The sequence below is a fragment of the Phoxinus phoxinus genome (genome assembly GCF_949152265.1).
Source record: "Phoxinus phoxinus genome assembly, chromosome: 19".
In the NCBI taxonomy this organism is placed as follows: Eukaryota; Metazoa; Chordata; class Actinopteri; order Cypriniformes; family Leuciscidae; genus Phoxinus; species Phoxinus phoxinus.
The window spans coordinates 20,277,458-20,302,661 of NC_136894.1; the positions used below are offsets into that span (position 1 = coordinate 20,277,458).

At 35.7% G+C, this 25,204-nt stretch overlaps 2 protein-coding genes across 2 annotated transcripts in view; both read left to right on the forward strand.

The window, feature by feature from the left end:
* The window catches only part of cratb (carnitine O-acetyltransferase b), a 60,069-nt gene extending 57,871 nt beyond the window's left edge, over nucleotides 1-2,198 (forward strand). The window contains exon 15 of the mRNA XM_079590004.1: nucleotides 1,229-2,198. Within this exon, the coding sequence (XP_079446130.1) occupies nucleotides 1,229-1,432 (204 nt within the window). The 3' untranslated portion in view covers nucleotides 1,433-2,198. The remainder of the gene's footprint in view (nucleotides 1-1,228) is intronic.
* Nucleotides 2,199-7,837: 5,639 nt separating this feature from the next.
* ppt2b (palmitoyl-protein thioesterase 2b) lies at nucleotides 7,838-25,192 on the forward strand. Its single transcript, XM_079590030.1, has 8 exons — nucleotides 7,838-8,252; nucleotides 10,204-10,357; nucleotides 13,706-13,801; nucleotides 13,990-14,097; nucleotides 21,357-21,440; nucleotides 21,612-21,696; nucleotides 21,823-21,877; nucleotides 23,760-25,192. Exons 1-8 carry the CDS (start codon nucleotides 8,118-8,120, stop codon nucleotides 23,901-23,903), a joined length of 861 nt encoding a protein of 286 aa, XP_079446156.1. The 5' UTR covers nucleotides 7,838-8,117; the 3' UTR covers nucleotides 23,904-25,192.
* Nucleotides 25,193-25,204: the final 12 nt, after the last annotated feature.

Genomic DNA, 25,204 nt, shown 5'->3' on the forward strand with positions numbered 1-25,204 from the left:
TCTGAAAAGTTTTTATGCGAAAAGTTTTATCCGAGAATTTTATATATATATATTTATGGGTGCTTTGGTGTGCATACATTTATGAATAATATGGACTCCTTATTATAATTTGGTTATTTGGTGTTTTTTTGGAGTCTCCACGTGTCCTTTTTGAAAAGACACCCAAATTAACTGAAAAAAGCTTGCAGGAAATACAGTTTTATAAGAATCACCCGTCAATTTGGTTATTTACTTTGCTGGATAAAGCAAAGTACGGTATATAACATGAATGTGTTAAACGAGATAAATGGTGTATGCTTAAATTCACGATAAGTGTGCGATTAAAGATTGCACAAAAAGATGTGAATACTCGTGATTAAAAATAAATAAATGTACTGCCCTAGTTTGGGATTTTTGCAAATGACACCCTGCCCTTTTCCCATTCTCTACCTCTCCAAAGCTTTTCACGTTAAAGGTGCATAGCGCAACATTCTGAGTTTTTGCAGAACTATGCCACCTCTGGCGGCAAGCGAAACTGCAGCCAGATATGTGCACGCTCATGGTTGGACCACACGCACGCTTGCATGAGCACGAGCTGTTCATAACTGTTCATAACCAAAGGAGCATCAGCCGCAAATCTTTTGTTTACAATCATAATGTCTTCAGGGGTAATAAAGTTATAAATCCCGTGTGAGCCCTAGAGCAGACCGGAGATCTCTCCATTTGTTGAAAGCCTTCCCTATGTTTACTCTCGTCTTATTCCGACGGCTGTCTGAGTCCAATTTGGCCCTTTTGGTTTCACTAGACAAAAGTTTTCTTTTTTTATCTTACGTGGAGTTTGCGTTGGTGTTTGAAATGAACTACAAGCAGGTCTCCGTTACAATCCATCTTCTACGGAGAATGCCGGCGAATACACAAACCTGCCAGACATAGCTATGTGAGCGTGCCGTGAACGCGCATGACGTCACGCCCAGTCTCAAATTCGGCCCGAATCCCTCTTATTTATTTTACTTTACAGGATTATAGAGACAATCTCAGTGATCAGAGAAGGGCTCATTCAGCCCATCAGGCAATTGTTTAAGCATGTATGGGTTAGAAAACGGGTATTTTTAACATGAAAAGTTGCTTAATGCACCTTTAATTTAAATAGTTCGATTTACGCAGCAGGCCTAAATCATGAGAAAACATAATGAAAAAAAATAAATTACTTGTATGTCATTGTTCTTTGTTCACATCCTCCTCCTTGCAGGTGCCCACCATTACAGACAGTGTGATGTGTTTTGGACCACTGGTTCCAGATGGATATGCAGTATGTTACAATCCACAGCAAGATCATGTCCACTTCTCCATTACTGCTTTCAACTGCTGTGAGGAAACCAACGCAGAGAAACTGGCTCTCACACTGGAACGATCACTTTGGGATCTCCAGGAGTTATTTCAGCCCTCCGTATAGCACAGTTTAGACATCCAGAGTCCGTTTTAAAACTCTAATCCAGCATTGCGGCAGATTCAGGGACACAAGTCTTTAATATGTGATGAACAGAATGTATTCCTGAAAGTGCCAAGCTTTGTTAAATGACTGGTCTTTGAGCAAGTGTAAGTGGTCTTAATGGATTTTGAGTTTGCAAGTATAGTGCATTTGAGCACTGAGATGCAGGTGAATGTGTATGTGTATGAATTGTCATTTGTTAATAAGAAATGCATGATGGCCTTTATTATTTTTATTATAAGATCAGCCAAAAGCTTAAGCTAGTGATCTAATGCTGTGGACTTGGGTCCCTCTTTAGCTTTGTCAAAGATCATGGAGTTTAAAATAAAGTATGATTTCATGTGACGCGTTACATACCAGCAGCTCAATTTGATAAACATTTCTTGCTCATAAAATGTGTGCTTTGTCAGCAATTGACCAAATATTTAAAAGTAACACAATAAGATTTTTGTGAAATCATTGACTGTTACAAAAGCTGTAATCATTACTGTTAACGCATATAGGAGTTGTTACTCATTATGTTCTGAATAAAACATGTTTGTTAACTAGTAATAAATTGGTACATTGGTAACAAATGAGTTTTCCTCTAGAAACTTTTACCAGAGATTTCCTCTCATTCAAGTTAACAAATGTTCTCTATATTTTACCACAAAGTAATTTTGTTTCTTTAGTTATGCTTTCCATGTGATTTCCAACTGTTTTTTTTTTGTTTTTTTTGTTTTTGTTTTTTTCTCTTCACAAAAATACATTGACAAAATATGTTTGGACACATAAGCCACACCAGGGGTGGTGGCACTACTACCAAAAGTGGTGGGGCTTTAACATTTAATAATAAAAAAAGGTATTAATATTAACTTTAAATGCATACACCAATACATACATGTGCCCCAACAAATACTGCAAGTAGTATATAAATCAAGAAAATATATTTTTTTATGAATTTTACTAAACTGTAAAGAATCCTCAGTGTTTGCTTCCTACAAAGTCACTTACATTCCACTTCTATGGATAGTTATTAAGCATATTAAATTACATTGCTGAAAAAAATTTAGGAAGACAAAATTAAATAAATATAAAATAACACTATAATATATACAATGTGCAATACTATGATAATTAGTTATATTGAACACATAAAATTGATTATAAAACACAAAATTGAATTTTTCCAAATATATCTTTAACCGAATAAAAAAAGCAATGAGCTTCTTACAATTTTTTTAAGTGCTTTAGAAAATACCAAAAGTGACTTTCAAATCAATTTTATTTATAAAGCACATTTAAAATCAACCTTGGTTGGCCAAAGTGCTGTACAGTAAAGTAAGAAAAACAAACCAAAACAGGGCAAGAAACAAAAGTTATGGTACATTAAACGCACAAGAGATTTGAGGATTTGAATTCAGCTAATGTGAAGCTGATTTAACATGTAGTGGTAGGTTGTTCCACAACTTAGGGCCGACCACTGCGAAAACTTGATCACCCCTGCATTTTAAGCGAGATCGTGGGACAGACAAGAGATGTTGATCTCTTGATCTAAGTGATCTGGATGGATTGTGAGTGACAATTTAGTCAGAAAGGTATTTGGGGGCTTGGTTGCTGAGAGATTTATAAACAAATACAATTTTAAAATCAATTCTGTATCGGACGGTAACCAATGCAGAGACCGTAGGATTGGGGTGATGTGATCTCGTTTTCAGCTGCCAGTGAGCAGATGGGCAGCCGCGTTTTGACATCTGGAGACGAGAGATGGAAGAGAGAGGTAACCCGACATATGAGTTAAAGTAGTTGAGTCGTGTTGAAATAAAAGCATGAATAATTGTTTCAAAGCTATCCCTGTTTAAAAATGGCTTGACTTTGGCTAACCGGCGTAAGTGGTAAATCTGGCTCTAACTGTGGCATTGTTTGTTCAGTTTAAGACTACTGTCAAGATAAAATCCTAAGTTTTTAACTTAAGAAGTAAGGTGTGGTGTGAGGGTGCCAAGATCGGTACAATTTCTATCAGAGAGCTCATTTGGACCAAATTGGATAATTTGGGTTTATCGTCATTAAACAAGTTGGTTAGTGAGCCACAGCTTGTAGTCTTGTAGTTTTCTATAAGGACCCCCAAACTTGTGCCAGGCTGCAGCCTTGTCTTTACATCCACCAAAGATCCTCTGACTCACACTGGTTCTCTTTCATCAAGACAACATCAGCAAAGATCAAGTGGAGCCTCAACAAATTGCATCAGGACACTTTAATTCAAATGGGCGAGACATGCAAGTATCAAACTTAGTCTCATTATTTGATACATTAAGTATCCTTACCCCTTTTAAAGAATAAAGAAGGGCGTGTTAGAACTAAACTCATGGTTTGCTTAAGGCTGGTGATCTGCTGAATATCAAACAATGCTATATCTTCTTACTTTCCTGTATTATGCTTCAGCTATCTTTCCCTTGGTAAACTGTATGCATGTATGGATGTGTATGTTAGAGTAGTTTAAATGTTTAGTCTAGTTAATAAAGTCTTGTTCATGTCACTTGTAAAGTTGTCCGTGTCTCAAGCTCACATCTAGAGTCCCTTATCATATATTTTGACTACAGGCTCTGAATGTACAGTAAGAAAGACATTTCCCATGCCCCGGAAATGTACATTTCTATTAATCAATGAATAACTAATATTGAGGGTTCACAGGATGAACTGAGTAATTGGTTGTAATGTTAATGTAGCTACATCAAGTTAATCCGATTAACTGAACCAAATATTCATAATTAATTATAACAAGTTATGATTTATTATTAATATTTCTTAGAGCTACTTTGCTACACAAGTGCGCACATTCTCCCGTCAAGTTGGTTTTTAATAGATACAACCTTTCGTGGGAAGTAACGTACACACGGTTCCTGCCCAGTTTTGTGCGTAGGGTCACCCTAGGTCTGTGAGTGAGCTAGGATTCGAGGTAGTTGAGTATGCGAATGCCCACCTCACTTAGCGGGGCAAGGGCAGCCTCTGCTACCTTCATACAGATGCAAGGAGACAAGGACAGCCTGAAGGGGAGGACCTTGTACTGATATACACGACCTTCGAAAGCAAACTGTCTGTGCAGTAGAAGGATCGACACATGAAATACGCGTTCTTCAGGTCTATCGCCACAAACTAATTTTGATGTTGAACACATGAAAGGATGTGTTTCTGCGTGAGCATTTTCCGATTCAAAACTTTCAGATCTAAGATCGGTCTTAGCCCACCTCCTTTCTCGTCTCGTACAGAGGGGGGAAAGCACTCCAATGTACCTGGGGGGACGCCTGAAGAACTTAAATGTGTAGACGAACCAGATCGTTCTGATGAGCCAACACGACAGGCTGGGAAGCACCATGTGTCCAGACACCGTATGAGTTTGTGGTGAGGGGAAGAAAAGGGAACCACGGCGGAAGGCTCCGCGTCCCTCGTTACTCGTGGCGAACGATGTGTTGAAACACTTACCTTGCTCCTTTGGTCCAATATGGACGTGACTGGTGATAGTCGAGGAAGTTGGGCCTCGTCGATATCCGTCACACTGGCCTGCTGTGTACAGACCCGTTGCAACAAAATGCAGATAGGCAGTAAAAGCTTGCATCCACCAAGGTTCTGATGCAAGTGTTCGATGTCTGGCCATCGAGAAGATAAGGGCCATGAGCATTGTGTGTGTGACCCATGGAAAGAGGAAATAGCTCTTTTACTGACCATGTAAATTAACTCCCCCCTCCGATGGGAATGAGGCTCGCCCCGGCTGGGGCAAACAGTTCCGCAGCCTCTCCTTCCCTTTATTGCCTGTCTCAGGAACGCTTTGGCGCCTTCCTAGTGTCCTGTCGACGGGCCGTCACGATGGAATGCGGTGCCACCTGTGATGGAATCTCTGGGGTCTGGCTACCGGTACAGGCAGTTGTTGGGTCAGTGCAGCCTTCGCAGGTGGAGCTTGGACTCTCTGGGGTCTAGAGGAAGACCCGCGCCGAGGCAAGATGTGTTTGATTACCTCTGCCTGCCTCTTCACTGCTGAAACTTCTGCAAGAACACCGCAGTTCCTTCATTCCCTCCAGGTCAGGACTACCCTCGTGCAGATATTTCAACACTTCAACACATGAGAAATCGTGAAATGGAGAAAAACGTGTCCGGGAGCGTGTCATCAAACTCATCTGGAAACTCGACAAGGGGGACTGAGCTTGCTGAGGAATGAGAAGTGCGAACCGCCGAGGCCTCGTACCTGAAGGTAGAAGGACCAGGACGGGAGTCAGCTGAGGATACTTGGCTTCTTGAACAAAAGCCATCTTCAACGAGCATGCCCAACGTCCCAATGGGCATGCTCTTGCAGTGAGAGCAGCCCAAACAGTGCAGACAGCGATCGTCCCCATTCGGGGGAGAGAGAAATTGTACGCATTCAAGAGGACACGATTGGAACGGCATCTTTAAAAAGACGTGATCCACGGTGCAGCTCTTTTAGAGGAATTCGCTCTTTTGATAAGGAAATTGCCATTTTCAGAACACTGCTGATGCACCCAGGGGAGCTCTGCATTTGAGTTTCCATATTCCAGACGCCAAGTCCATTGACTTTTTCTGAGTACGTCAGAGGTGTTTGGGATTCTCAAGATCGTCCCCTAGTGTTGGTATTTCGACACAACACCGAAAGAGACCGACAGAAAGGGAATCCTGCTTTTGAAGGGCTTTTCAGTGAATCATTTCTTCTTTCACCCCTCTAGATTCATCAAGGATCCAGCTGATTACTGGCAATTTGGTGGAGGATTGTTACTTTTGGTACAGATTCATTGTCCTTTTGTTATGTTTGATTTTACTCAATTTACTAAACATGTACTTAATTTGACTTTACTTAATCTACTTAATTAGTACAGCGTAATGTTTCTACACATGTATTAGCCGAAATATACAGAGCCCCCAGGGGTCAGGAGAATATTGTCAAAACAATATGAACCTGCATTGGAAGATACAAGCAAAATAACAGACTACAACCCTCTCAGCTCAACACCATAATTTGTTGATTTGTTAGTTTGTTTAAATTAAATCATGACCTTATGATGATTGTAACCCTAACTGACACATGGACAATATATATATATATATATATATATATATTTTTTTTTTTTTTTTCAATTCCTAGGGACTCTGAAGTATTGCTTGTGTACAATTGGTTTATTGTAAATCTGAATACAAATAAGTGTTTTAGAATGAATAGTAGGCTATACTTGATTTGCTTCCAACCCCACTGTAATTGAACTGTAAAGTGAAAATCTTATATATGATTTATTTTGTATTCAGTGTTTTCAGTTGAAGATATTTCACAATTTTAAAAGCTTATATTTTGTGAGAAGGTTTATTTTTGGTGGTTTATTTAGGTTTATTTTTTGGTGAGAGGAGCGGATGGCATTGGAACCTCGAGCTGGGACTCTATCTTGGATCGCCCGAAGCGCAACCACGCTGTGTCGGAGCACTGCACAAGGCTGTCGGTTCTGACATTTTATAGGAATTTGAATAAACTTTTTTTAAATAAACAGTATTTTAAATATTAAATGTTGTATTTAATTTTATGTTTTTTAATGTCTTTAAATATTAATTTTATATCAGTATTGTATCAATACGTAACATAACATGTTAAGTATTAATATAACAAAACATAATGTTACATATTAATATTAATACATAAATATGAATATTTTTCTTACACAAACGCATCGCTTCGCTTCAGAAGGCCTTTATTAACAATTGCCGCTGGAACACATCCTCGGAGTGTCGACTCTGAGCGTTGTTAATTCTCAAAAGCGACGATAGGTATTACCCAGAATGCATCTACGGTATAGCTGTTTTAATGGAAAATTTGGCTGTTATTTTACAGAAATTTGAACTGTATGATATCGGATGGCAATCACTATATTAAACGCACATCGGTCATGTGATTGTAGCTTAAAGTCCGCGTGAACCGTTGCAAACGACTTTTTTCAAGTGTTGTGACGCATTTCTGAGTAAAACGGAATATTGAACAGAGGGCAGGGTTTTACTTTAGCGCTCCTCCTCTCCATCTCTCGCCCATAGCAGAGTAACGGTTTGAGGGGAGTGGTTAAGCATTTAAGCAACCCAAGCCGTCAAGCCTATGTCATCAGAAAAATAACCATTCCAGACCTGAAGTAACTTTTCAGACTTTGATCAAAGATAACCACGGCAAACTTTTTTTTATGTGTATTAACTTGCACGGATTAATTGTTCACCACAAGACCAGTAATATCCGCTAACAAAGTAAATAGGGTCAATTTTGATTTCATGCTGACATTAATAGCTACTGACATTGTTGTTTTAGGATATTGTATTGTCCATTGTTCTTTAAAAAAAAGATTGGCTCAATGCAATTTCGAATTCAGCTTCTCTGGGAAGGCATCAGGCAACTGAGCCCGGAAGTGACGTAGCAAACGCTTGTGTTGATGCACTAACCGGAAGCAACACAAACCGATACATGTAGGCCTAAATATGATCAACTAATATGATATGCGAATGCATATCGCGCAAATGCGTTTTCAGTAACTTAAATAGAGCTTTCAATGGAATTACTTATGCTTTTTAAAGTTTTTATTTTATTATAGGGCTTTAGACGTTATTTTACCTATATAAAACGTGTTTTATTTTATATTTTTTTATGATGAAGTGTGTGTGGTCGTTGGTTGCTGTATGTGTGTTGTGTGTGTGTGTCGCGTATAAACCAGTGATCATCGTTCACGGGCTCTTCGACACCTCTGCTGACTTTATCAACCTACACCGATTCATCAACCTGGTAACGTTAAACCATTATGTGATCTAACGTTATGTGTTACCGTTTGACAGTTACTCTGTTTTAACTGTTACGAGCTGCTGAAGAGTATCAAGTCTGTAAATTTGCTCAGAGTCAATATACACACAATAACTCTATAACAGAAACTTAAATAATGGGACAAAAAGTTTTGTGGTGGTACCATGGTACAGTGATAAAAATAAAATAGTATAACAATCGTTTGGAATAAATGCTAAACGTACCATATAACGTTAGCCTAACTCAAGATATGCCCAAAACAAAACATTTACATTTATTAATTTAGCAGACGTGGTAGCAGGCGCACAACACATGTGGTTTGTTTTTTTGTTTTCAGTGACCCATGAATTGTCATTTAGGAATGTAAATAGAGAATCAACAAAATAATTGTGCCAATTAACGTAAGTTTACATAGGCTACCTTTTGCAGAATCTGCTAAATGTTAATTTTAACAAAATAAGAGGGATCATACAAAATGCATGTTATTTTATATTAGGCTAAATATTGTACTGAATTAGATATTTTACATACAAGATGTTTACATATAGTCCACAAGACAAAAAATAGCTGAATTTATAAAAATTATCCCGTTCAAAAGTTTACATACCTTTGATTCTTAATACTGTGCGTTGTTACACGGCTGTTTTGTTTTGTGATGTTCATGGGTTTCTTGTTTGTCCTGAGCAGTTAAACAGCCCAACGTTCTTTAGAAAAATCCTCCAGGTCCCTCAAATTCTTAGGTTTCCCAGCATATTTTGCATATTTGAACCCTTTACAGCAATGACTGTATGATTTTGAGATCCATCTTTTCACACCGAGAGACTCATACGCAAGTATTAAAAAAGGTTCAAACATTCACTGATGCTCCAGAAGGAAACAGAATGCATTACGAACCGGGGGGTGTAAACTTATTGAATTTGAAGATCAAGGTAAATTGCACTTCATTTGTCTTCTAGGAGTCATGCAAGTATCTTCTGCTCAAGCCCCGAGCATATGATATATTTTTTTAAATAAGAAAAATGTACACATCTTCATCCTGGTCAAAAATGTACAAGATTGTTAGAAAATATTTTTTTTATTTTGAATAAATGCTATCCTTTTTAACTTTTTATTTCTCAATGAATCCTGAAAAAAGTATCAGGTTCCAAAATATATTAAGCAGCACAACTGTTTACAGCATTGATAATAACTGAGTATCAAATCAGCATATTAGAATGATTTCTGAAGGATCATGTGACACTGAAGACTGGGTTAATAATGCTGAAAATTCAGTATAAAGTATATTTAAATAGGAAACCATTTTTAAAAATTATAATAATATTTCACAATATTATAGTTTTTTTCTGTATGTGTATATATATAATACGTAGTGGTGTCCTGACTTATGCACCCTGTATTTTAAGGAAGAACATTTATTTATTTACGATACATTATTCATTCACAAAAAAAATGGTGTTCTTAAAGGTTGGAGTTTTCCTCATTTTTTTAATTAAGGCATTAAGATCAATTTCAAAAAGATGATTTTTTTATTCCTCTTTTAAGGGTGTGTTCACTTATTCTAGGCACTGTAACACTGTCTGCTGTCATGTGAAAGGTGTATTTACTTTGAATTCAAATGGTTATTCAAATATGTATATATGCACTACTTTAATATCACGACGATGTAGCTGTTGTGGAAAAAATACCAGTCACAGCAGCAATCTTTCTCCCCTCTGCCATGTTTAAAGTTTATGGACCGCCCAACTCGGGAACTTGGGTATCAAAATGATACAAAATAAATACGACTTGAGAAGGGCATTCATGTCCTATTTCCTTAACTAGGAAACTCGTATTTATGATAATTCCAATTGTAAAGGCAGCGTTAGTTAGTTGTAGAGGTCAGATTGTTGTCTGTTCATATGTAATTGATTTGTGTGTTTGTTTTATCTGGTTGCAGTCTCACCCAGGTACTAATGTGACTGTCCTAGACCTGTTTGACCGCAGTGCCAGCCTGCAGCCACTCTGGAAGCAAGTGGAGGGCTTTGCAGAAGCCATATATCCCATCATGCAGAATGCAGCTGATGGCATCCACCTCATCTGCTACTCACAAGGTCTATAACTAGGCCTGTCACGATAACAAATTTTGCTGGACGATAAATTGTCCAAGAAATTATCGCGATAAACGATAATATTGTCGATCTGAGACCATTTTCATCTATGTGCAGGTGCATGTGCATGTTTACTGTGTTACCGGCAGTGTTGTGCCAGTTAAAAACAACTATAGCTCAAATTTCAGTTCACACAGATGATAATGAACTAGTTCATGTTCATAGTTCTTTTTTTTTTTTAATGAACTAAGTTCACATATCTAAAAATGAACTAGTTTACGTTCATTTGTTAAATTCTTTTAACAAAGATGTAGGCTATTATTAATAATAATGTTATTTCAACACAATATCTCGTTATTTCGAAATAATATGTGTGCGTGCATCTGTAAATCCGGTGACGCGTGTATTGATTTTTATTAATAAACAAGTGTTTTCTCTAAAAGTGTCGACTCGGCTGCAAAGATGAAGTTGACGATCGCCATCTCCGTGTGAACGCGCTTATAGAGATAAATGCACATAAATAGGCTAAGCCTAATAATGGATTAAATAATCAGAGAGTAGCCTTTTTCTTTTTTCTTTTTGAATTATTTCGTTTAAAGACATTTCAAGCTTTGTGTATTTGGTGTATTTGTCATGTCTGTGTTAGGCATACACTGAGTTTCGTTAAGTTAGGATGTGCTCTAGTTCACGTGCAATAGCGCGCGGGCGCCTCCGTTATATTTGTTTTGTCGGCCTATTCATTAAATACAGGTAATTGGTTGATGAAAAATTGATTAAAATTAAGATACAATTTATACAAAACGAAATTCACTTTATACAAAACGAAATTCACTTTAAAGAAAGGCTTCGCTCCATGTCTCATATTGCGCATCCTATCTTACTCGGTCGTGCTGTTCACTTTTCAACATAAATGGAAAAAAAAATAACATTATAATATTTTAACAAATATGAAACGCGCTTTTTTTATGGCTACAACAGTAGGCTATAGTAGGCCTACATATCTATTTGTACAAATTTCTGCACATTAATTTAATTCAGAATTTTAAACACACAAGTTGAAAGGCATTTGTTCAAATCAAGTTCACGGATAATTGTGCGTGCATTTATTAGCCTAATCATTATGATAGGCTACTAAAATCCTAACAAATAGGCTATGCTATGTACAAAAAAATCAGATGAGTTCTCTCGAAAAATCTCTCGTTCACGTTCATTGTATGAAAAGTGATTCGTTCAGTTCAGCGTTCGGCGAAAATATGAACGTCGTTCATGCACAACACTGGGTTTTAGTCGATACTGTTTTACAACAAATGCGACATACCGGCTCGCTCAGGTTAAGTGGTTCACCACGGTCATTCGGTTTAAATCCGAAGTGCTCCCTCACTGAAGCTGTCGCGTTTGGCTTTGAAACCGTCTCGTCTTTTCGCTTTTCTCGGCAGTCGCCTCAAGCACTCCCGCCTTCCCACACAAAGTCCATGTGACTGACAAGCGCCGCCTCCCCACACAAAAGACAATGCAACTGACAAGAGGGTTCACTTCTCCTACGCTAAGGAAACGAGAGTTGTCATTCAGTCGCGGATAACAAACAAGTATGCAAATTAAATTATCGCGGCTAGAAAAATTATCGAGGTCATTTTTTTTTATCGTGCGATTAATCGATTAATCGACTATCGCGACATTTTTGTCTATAACCAAAACAATAGTGTGTTAAGCACTAAATGAATATAGGCCATAGGCTATGTTGTGAATATAGGTATGGCTAGGGGGCATTGTTAGGCACAATGTGCATTGTGCACCACATGTTGCAACAAAATAACAGTCCGCCATGCAGCGATAAAAAAAAACACCTTTCCGTTCAAACATCTGTTGCTGTGCTGGGATTTTAAGCATGGCTGGGACATAACTTTTAATTTTATAACTTGTAATGTATGTTGGATGGTCAAATCTCTTAAAAACATGCCTGGGCTGCTTTTTTCGCGTATTTGCGTTGTGACATTATTTTATTAACAATTTCTCAGGGTTTCTGCAGATCCTTAAAAAGTATAATATTTTTTTATTTTTTTTTATTTATTTTTTACTTGTGAGATAACACCAAATTTAAACTAATTAGCATTAAATGATTTTTATAATTTTTTCTTTGTGGATTTGCCTGTTTGACAATTTGTGGCATTTACATGCAGGAGAAATAAAGAGGGAAGGAGTAGAAAATGGGTAAATGTATGTTCAATTGTAAGTTCATCAAACAATAATTACGATATCATCATAGACGATACATATCGCATACCCCTACGCGTATCGTCTATGATGATATCGTAATTATTGTTTTAACATTGTGCGAGCTGACATGGAGCTTTCGCCGCGTGATGCATGCAGTTATATGCCCCCAAAATTCAAGATATACGGGCATTTTTGTCCTGATGAGTTTTTGTCTTATATTTATATCATATGATGTATTTATTACGATATCACACAAGCAATGTTTTTTTTTTTTTTCAAATATCAGCACAGTTGCAAATGTGATGTTTATTTATTTATACAATAGTTAACATTGTGACTTCTGAGTTACATTTTAGTCACAATATTGCTTGTTTTTTTCTTTATTTCTCCAATGAAAATTTCAAAATGAAGCCACAACAGAACAGTCTCCGAGCAACACACAGCGGTGATTCGTTACTGAATGAATCCGCATATTGAACGAATCGGTTTAATTCATGATTCATTGACCCATTAAATAAAGTCGGTCATTTGCTTCTTTCCTAAATGAATAAGCCATTTGAACAAATCGGTCAATGAATGACTCACTCATCGTTACCTTTATTTATACAGTGCTTTATACAATATAGATTGTTGCAAAGCAACTTTACAGTGATAAACTTAGTATGCTATAAACTTTATAGCATAAATATTATTTAGTACAATATAAATCCCATCAAAATACAAAATATTACTTTAAAAAACTGAATGAACTAAAATATAGTACATTCATATCATTAAAAAGTTGCAAGAGTACATGAGTATACTCTTGGCAGTAAAAAATTACCAAACACCTTGTTTGATCATTTTTAACTGCCTAGAGTGACCCATAAGTTAGGTGCACCAGAGGATTAAGCAAAATATACATTTTCTTTGGAATTAATATGGCCTTTTTTTTTTTTTACGCATTTCCCAGAGTTTTACGGCTTTTGTGTTTATCTGTAAAAGCAGACTTTTTTTTTAAGGTTACAGAGTCTGTGCAATCAGTTCTGTTGTGTATTTCTTCCTAAAAACATTGTCCTCTTTTTAACTCTTTCTCATTTGTGTGTCACCTTGACTTATATAAACATTAAAGCAAGGGCATGTCTAAATATGCTGCAGGTGGCCTTGTGTGTCGAGGAATCCTGTCCACTCTTCCAGACCATAATGTGCGCTCTTTCATATCTCTGTCTTCTCCGCAGGCGGGACAGTATGGAGGTAACACACTTTCTTTAGTTCTGTTGAGGAACACATTTACAGATTAAACATTAAATTGAAAAGCTTTGACTTATTGAGTGTCATGTGAAACCATTCAATATTAGGAACTTTTGACTTCTTTTGAGATAAATTGTTTGGGTTTTGCTCATGTTTTATATGTGATATTTGCTCTTTTTTTTTTTTTGTAGACACAGACTACCTGAAGTACCTCTTCCCTCAGTTTGTCAAATCCAATTTGTATCATGTATGCTATACTGCAGTGGGCCAGAAAATCTCAATCTGTAACTACTGGAATGGTGAGTGAATGGAAGAATCAGAAGATAGACACACAAATCATGCATCAGTCAAAACTGGTGGGAAAATGAGGAAGCTACATATTGCCTTGTCAAATGATTTATCTATGCTAAGGAATAAGTTAATGACAATTCACCTTTATTTTACATTATTAACGGTGTTTGAATCACTGTAATATTGTTCCTACATAGTGATTTGAGCAGTAGAACGGTAAAAAGTCCAATACATAACTAGCCCACATCATTTATGGGCATGAATTCCCATAAATATGGGCATGAATGATCCCACTAATCACGTATGTTGAGGTCGAATTTAAAGAGATGGTTCACCCAAAAAAACTAAATTCTTTCATCATTTATTCACCCTCTGATCCTCATGCTTGTATGAACTTCTTTCTTCTGTGGAACACAAAAGAATATATTTTTAAGAATATTATTTACTGTCTGTCATTATGATGGATATTATCCATCAATTGTATTGTAACGAGGCCATGTATGATATCAGTGCAGATCAGGGTCAGAAATAACGGGGGCGTAGAAAAAAGAAAAAAAAGCCCATGCACAATAAAAGTAAATCGGTTAGGACTGTCAACATTAGTCCTATAATTATTTTTCAAAGAATCAAAATAATAATTTTTACTTGTCATTTTGCAGCGTTGAGCATTACAACTAATCACACATTTCTGTTGAGCATATGAATGCAATGGCCAATCAGATGTGTTTGAAGTATATATAAATAGTCACTTTTGAAGAAGAAATCTGCTGAAAGTGCTGGAGTTTTAGTGCACGCTCACTGAATGAATGTACTTTGGTAGCTTTCTGTATAATATATTTCCAGTTTGATTTTCTAATGCATAAAAATGCACAAACTAATTCACAAACAGTTCTCAACCGTTTGTCTGCTTGTGTAGCCCACAAGAATATGACATTTTCTGGTTATTCTATAAACCAGTATTAATATTAATTATTGCAATATTATGGGTAACGCGTAACTTCAGGAACATGGTTTCATTGCTAAAAAGCTGAAAAAATTAAGATCGGGGATTGGCAATCTTTTTGTCATGAGTGCCATTTTTTTTGTTTCCTAGTTAATAACTGTGCCAGATTTCCAATGTGACCCTATTGAACCCCACTACGTGTGAACAGTTTGCACATCACTGTTATTTTGATGTGTGTGGAATGTTGAATAGGACTCTATTGAATACCTCAGAAATGTATAGCATTAACTTATTAACTTATTCTCTTCTAATTCTCAAAGCTAAATGCAACAAATACAACAGAACAAACTGTAAGCTGTCAGTGAAACAGAATTAACTTGTGTGATACGTCGGCTGTGTCCTGTTTTCAGCGGGTCGTGATAAGCAGCGATCCCGCTTATGGTTTGACAGAGCTATGTGCTTTCATAGATTTGCGCAGTTTAACCCCTTATATTGGCATCGGCCAACTACATATTTAAAACAGTAATATCCTATACTAAACCTAAACTGATCTTGACAAACTATATATCATTTGAAAGCATACAATCTCTAGTTTACATATTTACCGGTACATATTATATTTTTACATATCTAGTTTACTGATTTTCAAAATAAATTACAGAGTAATTTATCTATTTGCAACAAGAGTATTTTCATACTCCTAAGGCGTGTTCAGACCTTTATTTTGAAATAGTGATGAACATGAAAAATCATGAAAGAATGGTAGAAACCTCAGTTTGTTTTCATGCCAAGAGTTCAAAAGATAGCATCCATTCAATTCTTTTAGAAAAAAAGGTCTGAAAATGTTTTAAATATAAAGAAAAAAAAAGAATAGATTCACCATTTGCGATGTGGCAGCGGGATAATGCACATACGTGTTCTTTTTGTGTTTCTTAGAGGTTGAATTCATTTTAAAATCTGCCAAACTTTTGCCAAACCATCCTATACTTCTGAATGGGATGTCTACTTCATAAATTGTATGAAAATTGTAAAAATAATGGTTCAGTTCACTCAAACAACATATGGAAACGGAAGCGCCCTTATATGGGCAGTAATGTCAACTAGTTTGGTACTGCGCCCAAACAAAATCTTACTAAAAGCGTACTTTTTGAGATATCAACCTAAAATTTGTAACGCAACTTGTTCAGATTTTTGGCTTTGATTTTTTTGCATTTTTAGAGTCCACCAGGTTTTGAAAATATATATTTTATATAAAATATGAATAATACAAATTGTAACATTGTACATTTTCATAAACTCAAACTTCTATAACTTTGTTTCTGTTTAACTTCCTTAATTCACTTCTACCAAAATCTGCCAAATGTCTTCTTTAAAACAAGACCAATCTTACATCTATATTGCAAAGCATTCTTGAATTCGAACCATTTAAGTTCGGAATGTGCATTTTCATGTCTATTTAAAAAAAGGGTGGTGCCGCTTAAGGGGTTAATTCACACACTTTAATAGTATTTATAGCTCCTAACTTAAAAACGTAAAATGTATATAATAAGCGAGTACATCATGAATCCTTCTTCCAAACCGTGTTATTGTCTTATCCTGAATCACTATGGTAGCCTATAATAAGTTTTAATATTCTGATTTAGCCATAGTACCCTGTGTGACTCGTCATATAAACAGAGAGAAGAAGCTCCGGCTGAAATGTTCTATCGCAAGATGCATACAGTTTTGTTTATTAATCGCTAGAGCACCAAAAGTTACATAGTGCAGGTGCAAGGTACTTTATCTAAATGAAATGGTGCCATAGGCTGTCGACCCCTGCTCTAGAGACTTTTGCACAACAATTGTACTTTTTTTTTTTCTTTAAGTGTTAAAAGGTTTACTTAAAACGTTGTTTGCTGTTACAAGAAGAAGAAAAAAACATGCACTGAAAAGTTATGTAGATGGTTGATTATTTGTTGACTAAAGTGTGTCAAGTATTGCAAAAAGTGGCAGTTTTATTTCCTAGATTTACATTTACATTTATGCATTTGGCAAGACGCTTTTATCCAGAGCGATAAAAGCTTTGATATTTTTGAGCTAAACAGTTTGAGCTACAAGAAAGATTGAAACAGTTTTGAAATTATGCAAAATGGCATACCATATCGGTAACACTTTACTTGAAGGGGTGTGCATAAGACTGACATGACACCTTCATAATCATGTCACGATTAATATGAAGAAGGTTTTATGCATGTTTATGACAACTGTCATTAAGTGTCCTTTGCTCAATTATGACATTTTTTATGCAAATATGACATTGTTTGAGCTGTCTTTATGACAACTTGACATAACCCAATACATCATAACATGTCAGTGTTTTGGTAATGTCAAGTTGTCATTACCAAGACACTGACATGTTATGATTAGCCATAGCCTGTCATAAATATGTCATAAACATGACATAGCAGATTTTTTTATTTTTTTTATTTTTTATTAATCGTTTTTTCCGGGCAATAGCACAAAAAAAATAAAAATAAAGGTAGACAATATGGTAAAAATCATATCAAAAAAACAATAAGCAATAAAAAAACAAAATAATATATAGTATTCAAATATAACAATCAAATTCTGCCTGAAAGGGAGTGGGAAGAAGACAACTTATTTAATCCCACCCCAGCGTCACCATTTGTAATTGATATTTAGGCTTCATATTTACTGTGCTCTCAGATTATTTACAAATAATATATCACGGTGGCGTTACCACAATAACAGATTAGTTTTTTATAACAGCAGTTGTTACCAACAATGTAATAGGAGTACAATCCAAACCATAGTTAACGGACAATATCCAACGATGATAATAGACAATATACCAACAATGGTAATAGACAATATACCAACAGTGGTAATAGACAATATACCAACAGTGGTAATAGACAATATACCAACGATGGTAAGAGACACTGAACACGTTAACACTATGAGACAGATAACAACAATGCAATAGAAATAAACAATACCAACAAATGTAATGGACAATATACCAACGATGGTAGGGAAACACTGAACACATATTCACACTATGAGACAGAATACAACAGCAATCTAAATTAAAGACCCTCATCTCTATATTTTAACCAGACCCAATGTTTATATAACAGTTTGAATTTATGAATAGTTTGGCATTGCTTTAGTAGCAAGTCCAGTTTGTTCCAGAGTTTCACTCCACATACAGACACACAGTGACATTTACGTGTGGTTTGGGCTCTCGGTATTGAAAAATGTCCAAAACCTCTCAAATTATGAGTTTGTACTGAAGTTTTAAAAAAACGTTGTAAGTTAGGGGGTAATAATTTCTTAAATGCTTTGTATAAGACTATTGAAGTATTATATTGTACAAGATCATCTTTGACTGCGTAAACAGATTGTGAGTATGTTCTATAAAACCAACCTTGTGAATGATTCTCACAGCTCTTTTCTGCAATATAATCAAAGGGTTTGTTGTGTTCTGATAAGTATTTCCCCACACTTCAACACAATAAGTAGAATACGGTAATACCAGAGTGCAATATAAAGTACGGAGTGCATTTCCATCAAGGTATAATTTTGCTTTATTTATAATTGATAGGCTTTTAGAGATTTTTGTTTTTATATATCTGACATGGGGTTTCCATGACAATTTACTATCAATTATTACTCCTAAAAATTTATTCTCATTCACTATTTCAATTTGGATACCATCAATACTTATTCTCTGTTCATACATTTTTTTACAATTACCAAACATCATTACCTTAGTTTTATTTATATTCAGGGATAATTTATTTGCATCCATCCACATTTTTATTATCTTTAGTTCCCTGTTTACCGTGTTTACGAGCTCATTATACTCGTCACTACTGTAAAATATATTTGTGTCGTCTGCAAATAAAATTAATTTAAGTACCTTGGATGCATCAAACATATCATTTATATACACATTGAACAGTTTTGGCCCCAATACTGACCCCTGGGGGACACCACAAAGAATGCCAAGAGTATCTGATAAATACTGACCCATTTTAACAAACTGTGACCTTCTTGTTAAGTAACTTTTTAACCAATCTCCAGCCAGCCCTCTAATTCCATACCTTTCCATCTTTTTTAATAGAATTGAGTGATCAATAGTGTCAAAGGCTTTTTTTAGATCAATAAAGATACCAACTGCATACTTCTTTTGCTCCAATGCGTTAGTGACTTCTTCAATAGCTTCAGTTATTGCCATTGAGGTAGTTCTTTTTGACCTAAAGCCATACTGACCATCATTAATTACATGATGTTTTTCGAGAAATTCTTCAAGTCGAGAATTGAAGAGTTTCTCTAAAATTTTTGAAAATTGGGGCAAGAGAGAGATTGGTCTGTAATTAGTAAAAGCGTGTTTATTATCATTTTTGAAAAGTGGAATTACTTTAGCAATTTTCATTTTACTTGGAAAACAGCCAGTCTGGAATGACAAATTACAAATATAAGTTAAGGGTTTTGCAATATTTAATATAACTTTTTTAATCAATGTCATGCTGATATCATGACAGTCAGTGGAGGACTTACTTTTACATTTCCACACAGTGTTTGTCACCTCCTGCTCATTTGTAGCTGAGAGGAAAAATGACAAGGGATTCCGTTCAATAGTTGATTTTTCGACCCCACTTCCTGGAATATCAGCAGCCAACTTAGAGCCAACATTTACAAAAAAATTGTTGAACTTATTTGCTACATTACTCATATTGTAATCTTCACCGTTTTCATCAATAAAGTGATCAGGATATGTCAACTTTGAGGATCCTTGTTTGATTAGGCTATTTAAAACATCCCAAGTTCCTTTTATATTGTTTTTATGTTCATATAGTTTTTTTTGATAATATAACTGTTTACTTGTTCTTATAATGTCAGTTAATTTATTTTTGTACTTCTTATATCTTTGTTCTGCTTCTTTAGTTTTTACTTTAATAAACAATTTATAGAGGTTGTTTTTCTTTTTACAGGCATTAATTATTCCTTTCGTAATCCAGAGGCTTTTCTTATGTTTTTCCTTTATAAAATGTTCTTTCACAGGGCAGTGTTTATTATACGAGGAAATGAAGATATCTAAAAATTTACAATAAGCACTGTCATATCAATAAGATTAATTATCAAACTTAAGAAACTACTTAGCTTTATGGGTTAACATTACATTAAACTGTCATGTGATTGGTTTTGACATTGGCTGTGATGAGGCCATTATAACTGTCATGAATATTTTACTTGACCTCAACTACAGTGGTACAAATTGAATTTCTCATTTAAAAAATGTAAAAACCAATCACACAACAGTTTAATGTAATGTTAACCCTTAAAGCTAAGTGATTTCTTACAGACTTCTGTTTCTAATTTCTTGTCAGTGACACTGACAGGTTATGATGTATTGGTTTATGTCAAGTTGTCATAACAGAGACATCTTAAACAATGTCATATTTGCAATAAAAATGTCATAATTGAGCGAATGACACTTAATGACAGTTGTTATAGACATGCATAAAACCTCCTTCATATTCATGACATGTGTCTTGTCATGATTTGAAGGTGTCATGTCAGTCTTATGCACACCCCTTCAAGTAAAGTGTTACCCATAAGGGAACACCATTGCCGAGTATATTCTCCTTAAAACTGCCGTGAATCAAAGACATTCACAAAAATGCGGTTTGAAATCGCTGGTGTTTCTGACGTCACAAACTACCTTGTAACCAATCACGTCAATGTGTGATCCTAGAGTGGATCTCTGAGCTGGTGTGAGTGAATCGAGGCAGGGCTAATTTACATATTCATAGAGCCACGTATACTAAATGAGGCAATAGTGTAGAGTTACAGTACATTCAATCTATTTTAAGGCATGAAGTTTTTTTGTTTTTTTTAAGGAAAAAACGCTTAAATATGCATTTTGGTGATCAAAGATGAGTTTTAAGGGATACAATTATTGACTACAGGGAGACTTTAAATGCCTGAAGTCAAGCATGCTTAGAATGACATGAGGATGAGTAATTGATGATAGATTTTATTTTATTTTATTTTTAGTGGACTAGGGGCCAGAGGCATATCTAGAATCTAGAATATCACAGAGACAATGAGTGGGATCTTTTGACTTGGGCCAGTAAGCAACCACCCAGAACAACCTAATAGCCTCGCACTAAAAACACTCAGAACAACATGGTAACTAGCAATGCCCTGATCATTCACTGAGTGGTTATTTATTATTACAGCAAAGATATTATGTTGAATCATTCTAGTATCTCTTTAAGACCATACGTTGATGTTTCAGGGGTTTTTTTTCAGACCCTCATCACAGAGACTTGTACATCAACAGCAGTGAATATCTGGCATTACTGAACAATGAAAGGCCAAATCCCAACTCTACTGGTAAGACACCGGATCACAGTTCCAGCTTTTTAAAGAGTACATCTTCAGTAAGAGGATGGTAATTGTGATTTCTGTGGTTTTGAGTGCCATAGCTTGTTTATTTTTTTTCAATTGCTTTTATTGTTTGCAGTGTTTATTACTGGTTTGTGATGTAATATTCTCCTTGCACAGCTTGGAAACAAAATTTTCTGCGAATTAAGAAGCTGGTGCTGATTGGTGGTCCTGATGATGGGGTCATCACACCATGGCAGTCAAGGTTTCTTAAATCACTTGTCAATCTTGTATCTTATAACTCAGATTTTCATAAGCTTGAAACATGATGGTCATTTTATACTTTTTCTCAAAGGATTTTTATGATGTCTCATTTTCTTGTTTTTTTTAGTCAGTTTGGTTTCTATGATGATAATGAGACGGTCGTTGAGATGAAAGACCAGAAAGTAAGTATAATAAATATTACTTAGCCTTTTTTTTTTTTTATTCTGGAGTGTTATGTCCTCTGACAACATTGTTGATATGTATGTATGTATGTATGTATATCTGTCTGTCTGTCTTACATTCATTTAAATTATGGTTCTTTCAAATCATGGTTTTAAACATTAACCTGAATAGGTTAATGTTTAAAACCATGATTTGAAAGAACCATAATTCTCCTCAAAAAAACACACCTCATATTGGGTGAAGGTTCATTTTCTAACAGGACAATAATGACAAAGACGCTTTGTCATTATCAGGTATGACCTGTAGATTGTGAGGGAAAACAAAGCATTTTAGCTTAAGGCATGAGAATCTCTAAATCAGGGGTGCCCAATCCTGCTCCTGCCGATCGACTGTCCTGCACAGTTTGGCTGCGTTTACACTTGGCATTAACATGCGATCACCATGATCCGATCAAGCAGATCGGATCATTAGCCAATCAGGACACCGTGCGTTTACATTTGTTCATATTAAGTAGCCTCTGTATCTGGATAACCGATCGGATTTCTGTTTCCTGCATAATATTTAAATTAGGTCTGTAGCACGACACCAACAAGAGTAAAGATTATACAAATTAAGCAATGTCCCAATTGCTTTCGCTCACTCACTTTACTTTCCTGTGCAATCTCCATCCTTAAATCATTCATCATGATCATGATCATGATCATACAAAAATAACCATATGGTTAAGTCACATCATCGATCATCGGGGTTTAAGGTTATAGCATCCAATGACTATATTAACATAAATGGCCCATGGGAGATTAATAAACATGCTGAAACAATAAAAACATTCAACATTTAAAACATACAAAAATTAAAAGTTTATTCCTATTATTACTCTGGCAAAGCGGCGCACGCTCTTCATTAAGATCTCATGATCACAGCTGTGAGTGTACAGGCGATCACCTCGTTCAGATAATGTTGCACAATTAAAATGAAAAATGACACACATAATATCATGTAAGTCTAAATAAACTGTTTCGAATATGGACGTTTATTGTAAGGTTCAAATAAATGAAATGTATTGTCTAAACTGCGTTTCTGACAGCACGTGGGGAGACTGGGCGGGGATTTATATGACGTCCACCTGTGAATGCAGACAGGATGGCTGGATTGCGTTTACATTGCACTGAGATCCGATCACAATGCGTCATCGACTACCTCCGAAACTGGACACGCTGATCGGATAACATTCCGATCAGAGGCGCGTTTACAATTGTCTTTTCAATGTGTATGTGGACAACATCCAGATACAGGTCGCATGTTAATGCCAAGTGTAAACGCAGCCTTTGTCTCCAACCCTAATCAAACACACCTGCCTTTAATTTTGAAGTGATCCTGAAGGCTTTAATTGGCTGCTTCAGGTGTGTGTGATTAGGGTTAGAGATGAACTGTGCAGGACAGTCCATCGGCAGGATTGGGCACCCCTTCTCTAAATACTTTCTGAATGCACTGTAGTTCCTGAAACAATTATCTCTGTGTCTGAATTAAAGTGAGCAGAATGCTAGATCTAACGTGCAGTAACTGATGAAAATAACCATCATTTTTAGCCTTCTCGTCAAATATTGTGCTGCAAAAATAAAGTTGCTTGAAGTTGCCAATGCTGGCAAATGACCCTGATATAAGCAGGACAACCCATGGCTTGCTATGCATTAAATGTTTTGGATGCACTCAGTTGGTTCTTTGCCTCAACATCGTGCATTAAAATTGTTTAATGCACAGCTAGCTGTGGATTATCCCTTACTTATCCATGCCTGTATTCACAATATAGAACTGCTTCTTGTACCCGTAGCTTAGGTCATATTTATCAGCTTTTCCTCATGATTCTGGCATGTTTTCCAGGTGTTTTTAATGGACTTATTTGGGCTGAAGACGCTGTATGCCCGAGGAGATCTGGTTCTTTGTTCGATGGCAGGCATTGCACATGTCTTCTGGCACTCCAATGAAACGGTGTATAAAACCTGCATTGAGAAATGGCTTACATAGATACTGACACAAAGATCTACACATGATCACTACAGATCATTCTCTATTATTAATTCATACATACAGTCTTGCACATTTTGTTACAGTATGCTAATGCTTTGCATCAGAACATACATTTCTGTTACTGTGCCCATTGAATGTCTCTACAATAGAGACACAAACTCAGTTTTAATGTTAAAATATACGCGTAGAAAGGTAAAGCCTAAATATAAGGAATAACCATCAGTGCCTGATGTCTCATTTTGCTAAAGGGTTTGGATCTTAATCACTATTTTTCAATGTGTGTAGTTTTTTTTATTTTAATTCCTCTTTATATTTATGTAATGTGTTTTATGTGGAATGTGCTGCTGCAGTAACATTCATGCCTTGCATTTAAGTTATTGGAGTTAAGTTATTTTGCTCTGTCTTTGTCTAAAAATGCACATTGGAAGTGCAATGAGAAAGGAGAAAATGAGGGAAGGAGAAAAAAGGGATATACATAAAGGAAATATGAAAGGAAACTCATGGAAGTGCTGTTGCATTTGCTGGATACATTACCTCTCATTTCCCATCCTTCAATCCTCAGTCCCAACATTGCTTGTTTATCATAAAGGGATTTGTCTCTGAATATTTAATTAATATTAATTGTCTGTGTTAGGATATTTTACTGTTATTTCATGCTTGAAGATAACCTTGCTTTAACAAGGTGTTCTATTCATAGAATTCACTTTAACAGTTTTAGAATTTCTCTAAAAGGGTTTGATATTTTTAAGCACAATTTGATTATAATGCATTTAAAAGTGTGCTATACAGATGAGTACTGTAAAAAACATTTTGCCATATGTATTGATATCATAGCAGTGTTATGTGTATTGTTTTATGCTATTTTAACTGTTTTTAATTAAATGGAGGTTAATGGATAGTTTAACAAAAGTATATTGTCTGAAGTCTTGACCATTGAAGTACATTTTTAGCTAAAACTGATTTTGTTCAATATTTCACATTTAGTACCATGATGCATCTCCAGTTTGTACATTTTGTAAGTGACTTAAGCTGCATACCAGTGTGCTTTACTGTTTTTACAGTTTAAGTTAACTTTCAGAATAAATGTTTAATTTTTTTGTCAACAGTGTTGTCATTTGTCGAAAGTCGGCTATGCAATTCTTAATTACATTTTTAAATAAGAGCGTTTGTGACATTGAATGAAATTGAATATGAAATCAATGAAAATGTGAACAGATTTCTGAGATGTGACCCTTGCAGAATCTACAAAATGTTAATTTTAGCTTGGAAATAAATATTTCTTTGTATAAAAATATATA

Bases quoted from the DNA above. Each gene is read 5' to 3' on its own strand.
- ppt2b (XM_079590030.1), top strand. From the start codon at position 8,118: ATGATGAAGTGTGTGTGGTCGTTGGTTGCTGTATGTGTGTTGTGTGTG. The intron at 13,802-13,989 runs GTAACACACTTT...TTTTTTTTGTAG, and splicing joins GCAGGCGGGACAGTATGGAG to ACACAGACTACCTGAAGTAC. The intron at 21,878-23,759 runs GTAAGTATAATA...CATGTTTTCCAG, and splicing joins TTGAGATGAAAGACCAGAAA to GTGTTTTTAATGGACTTATT.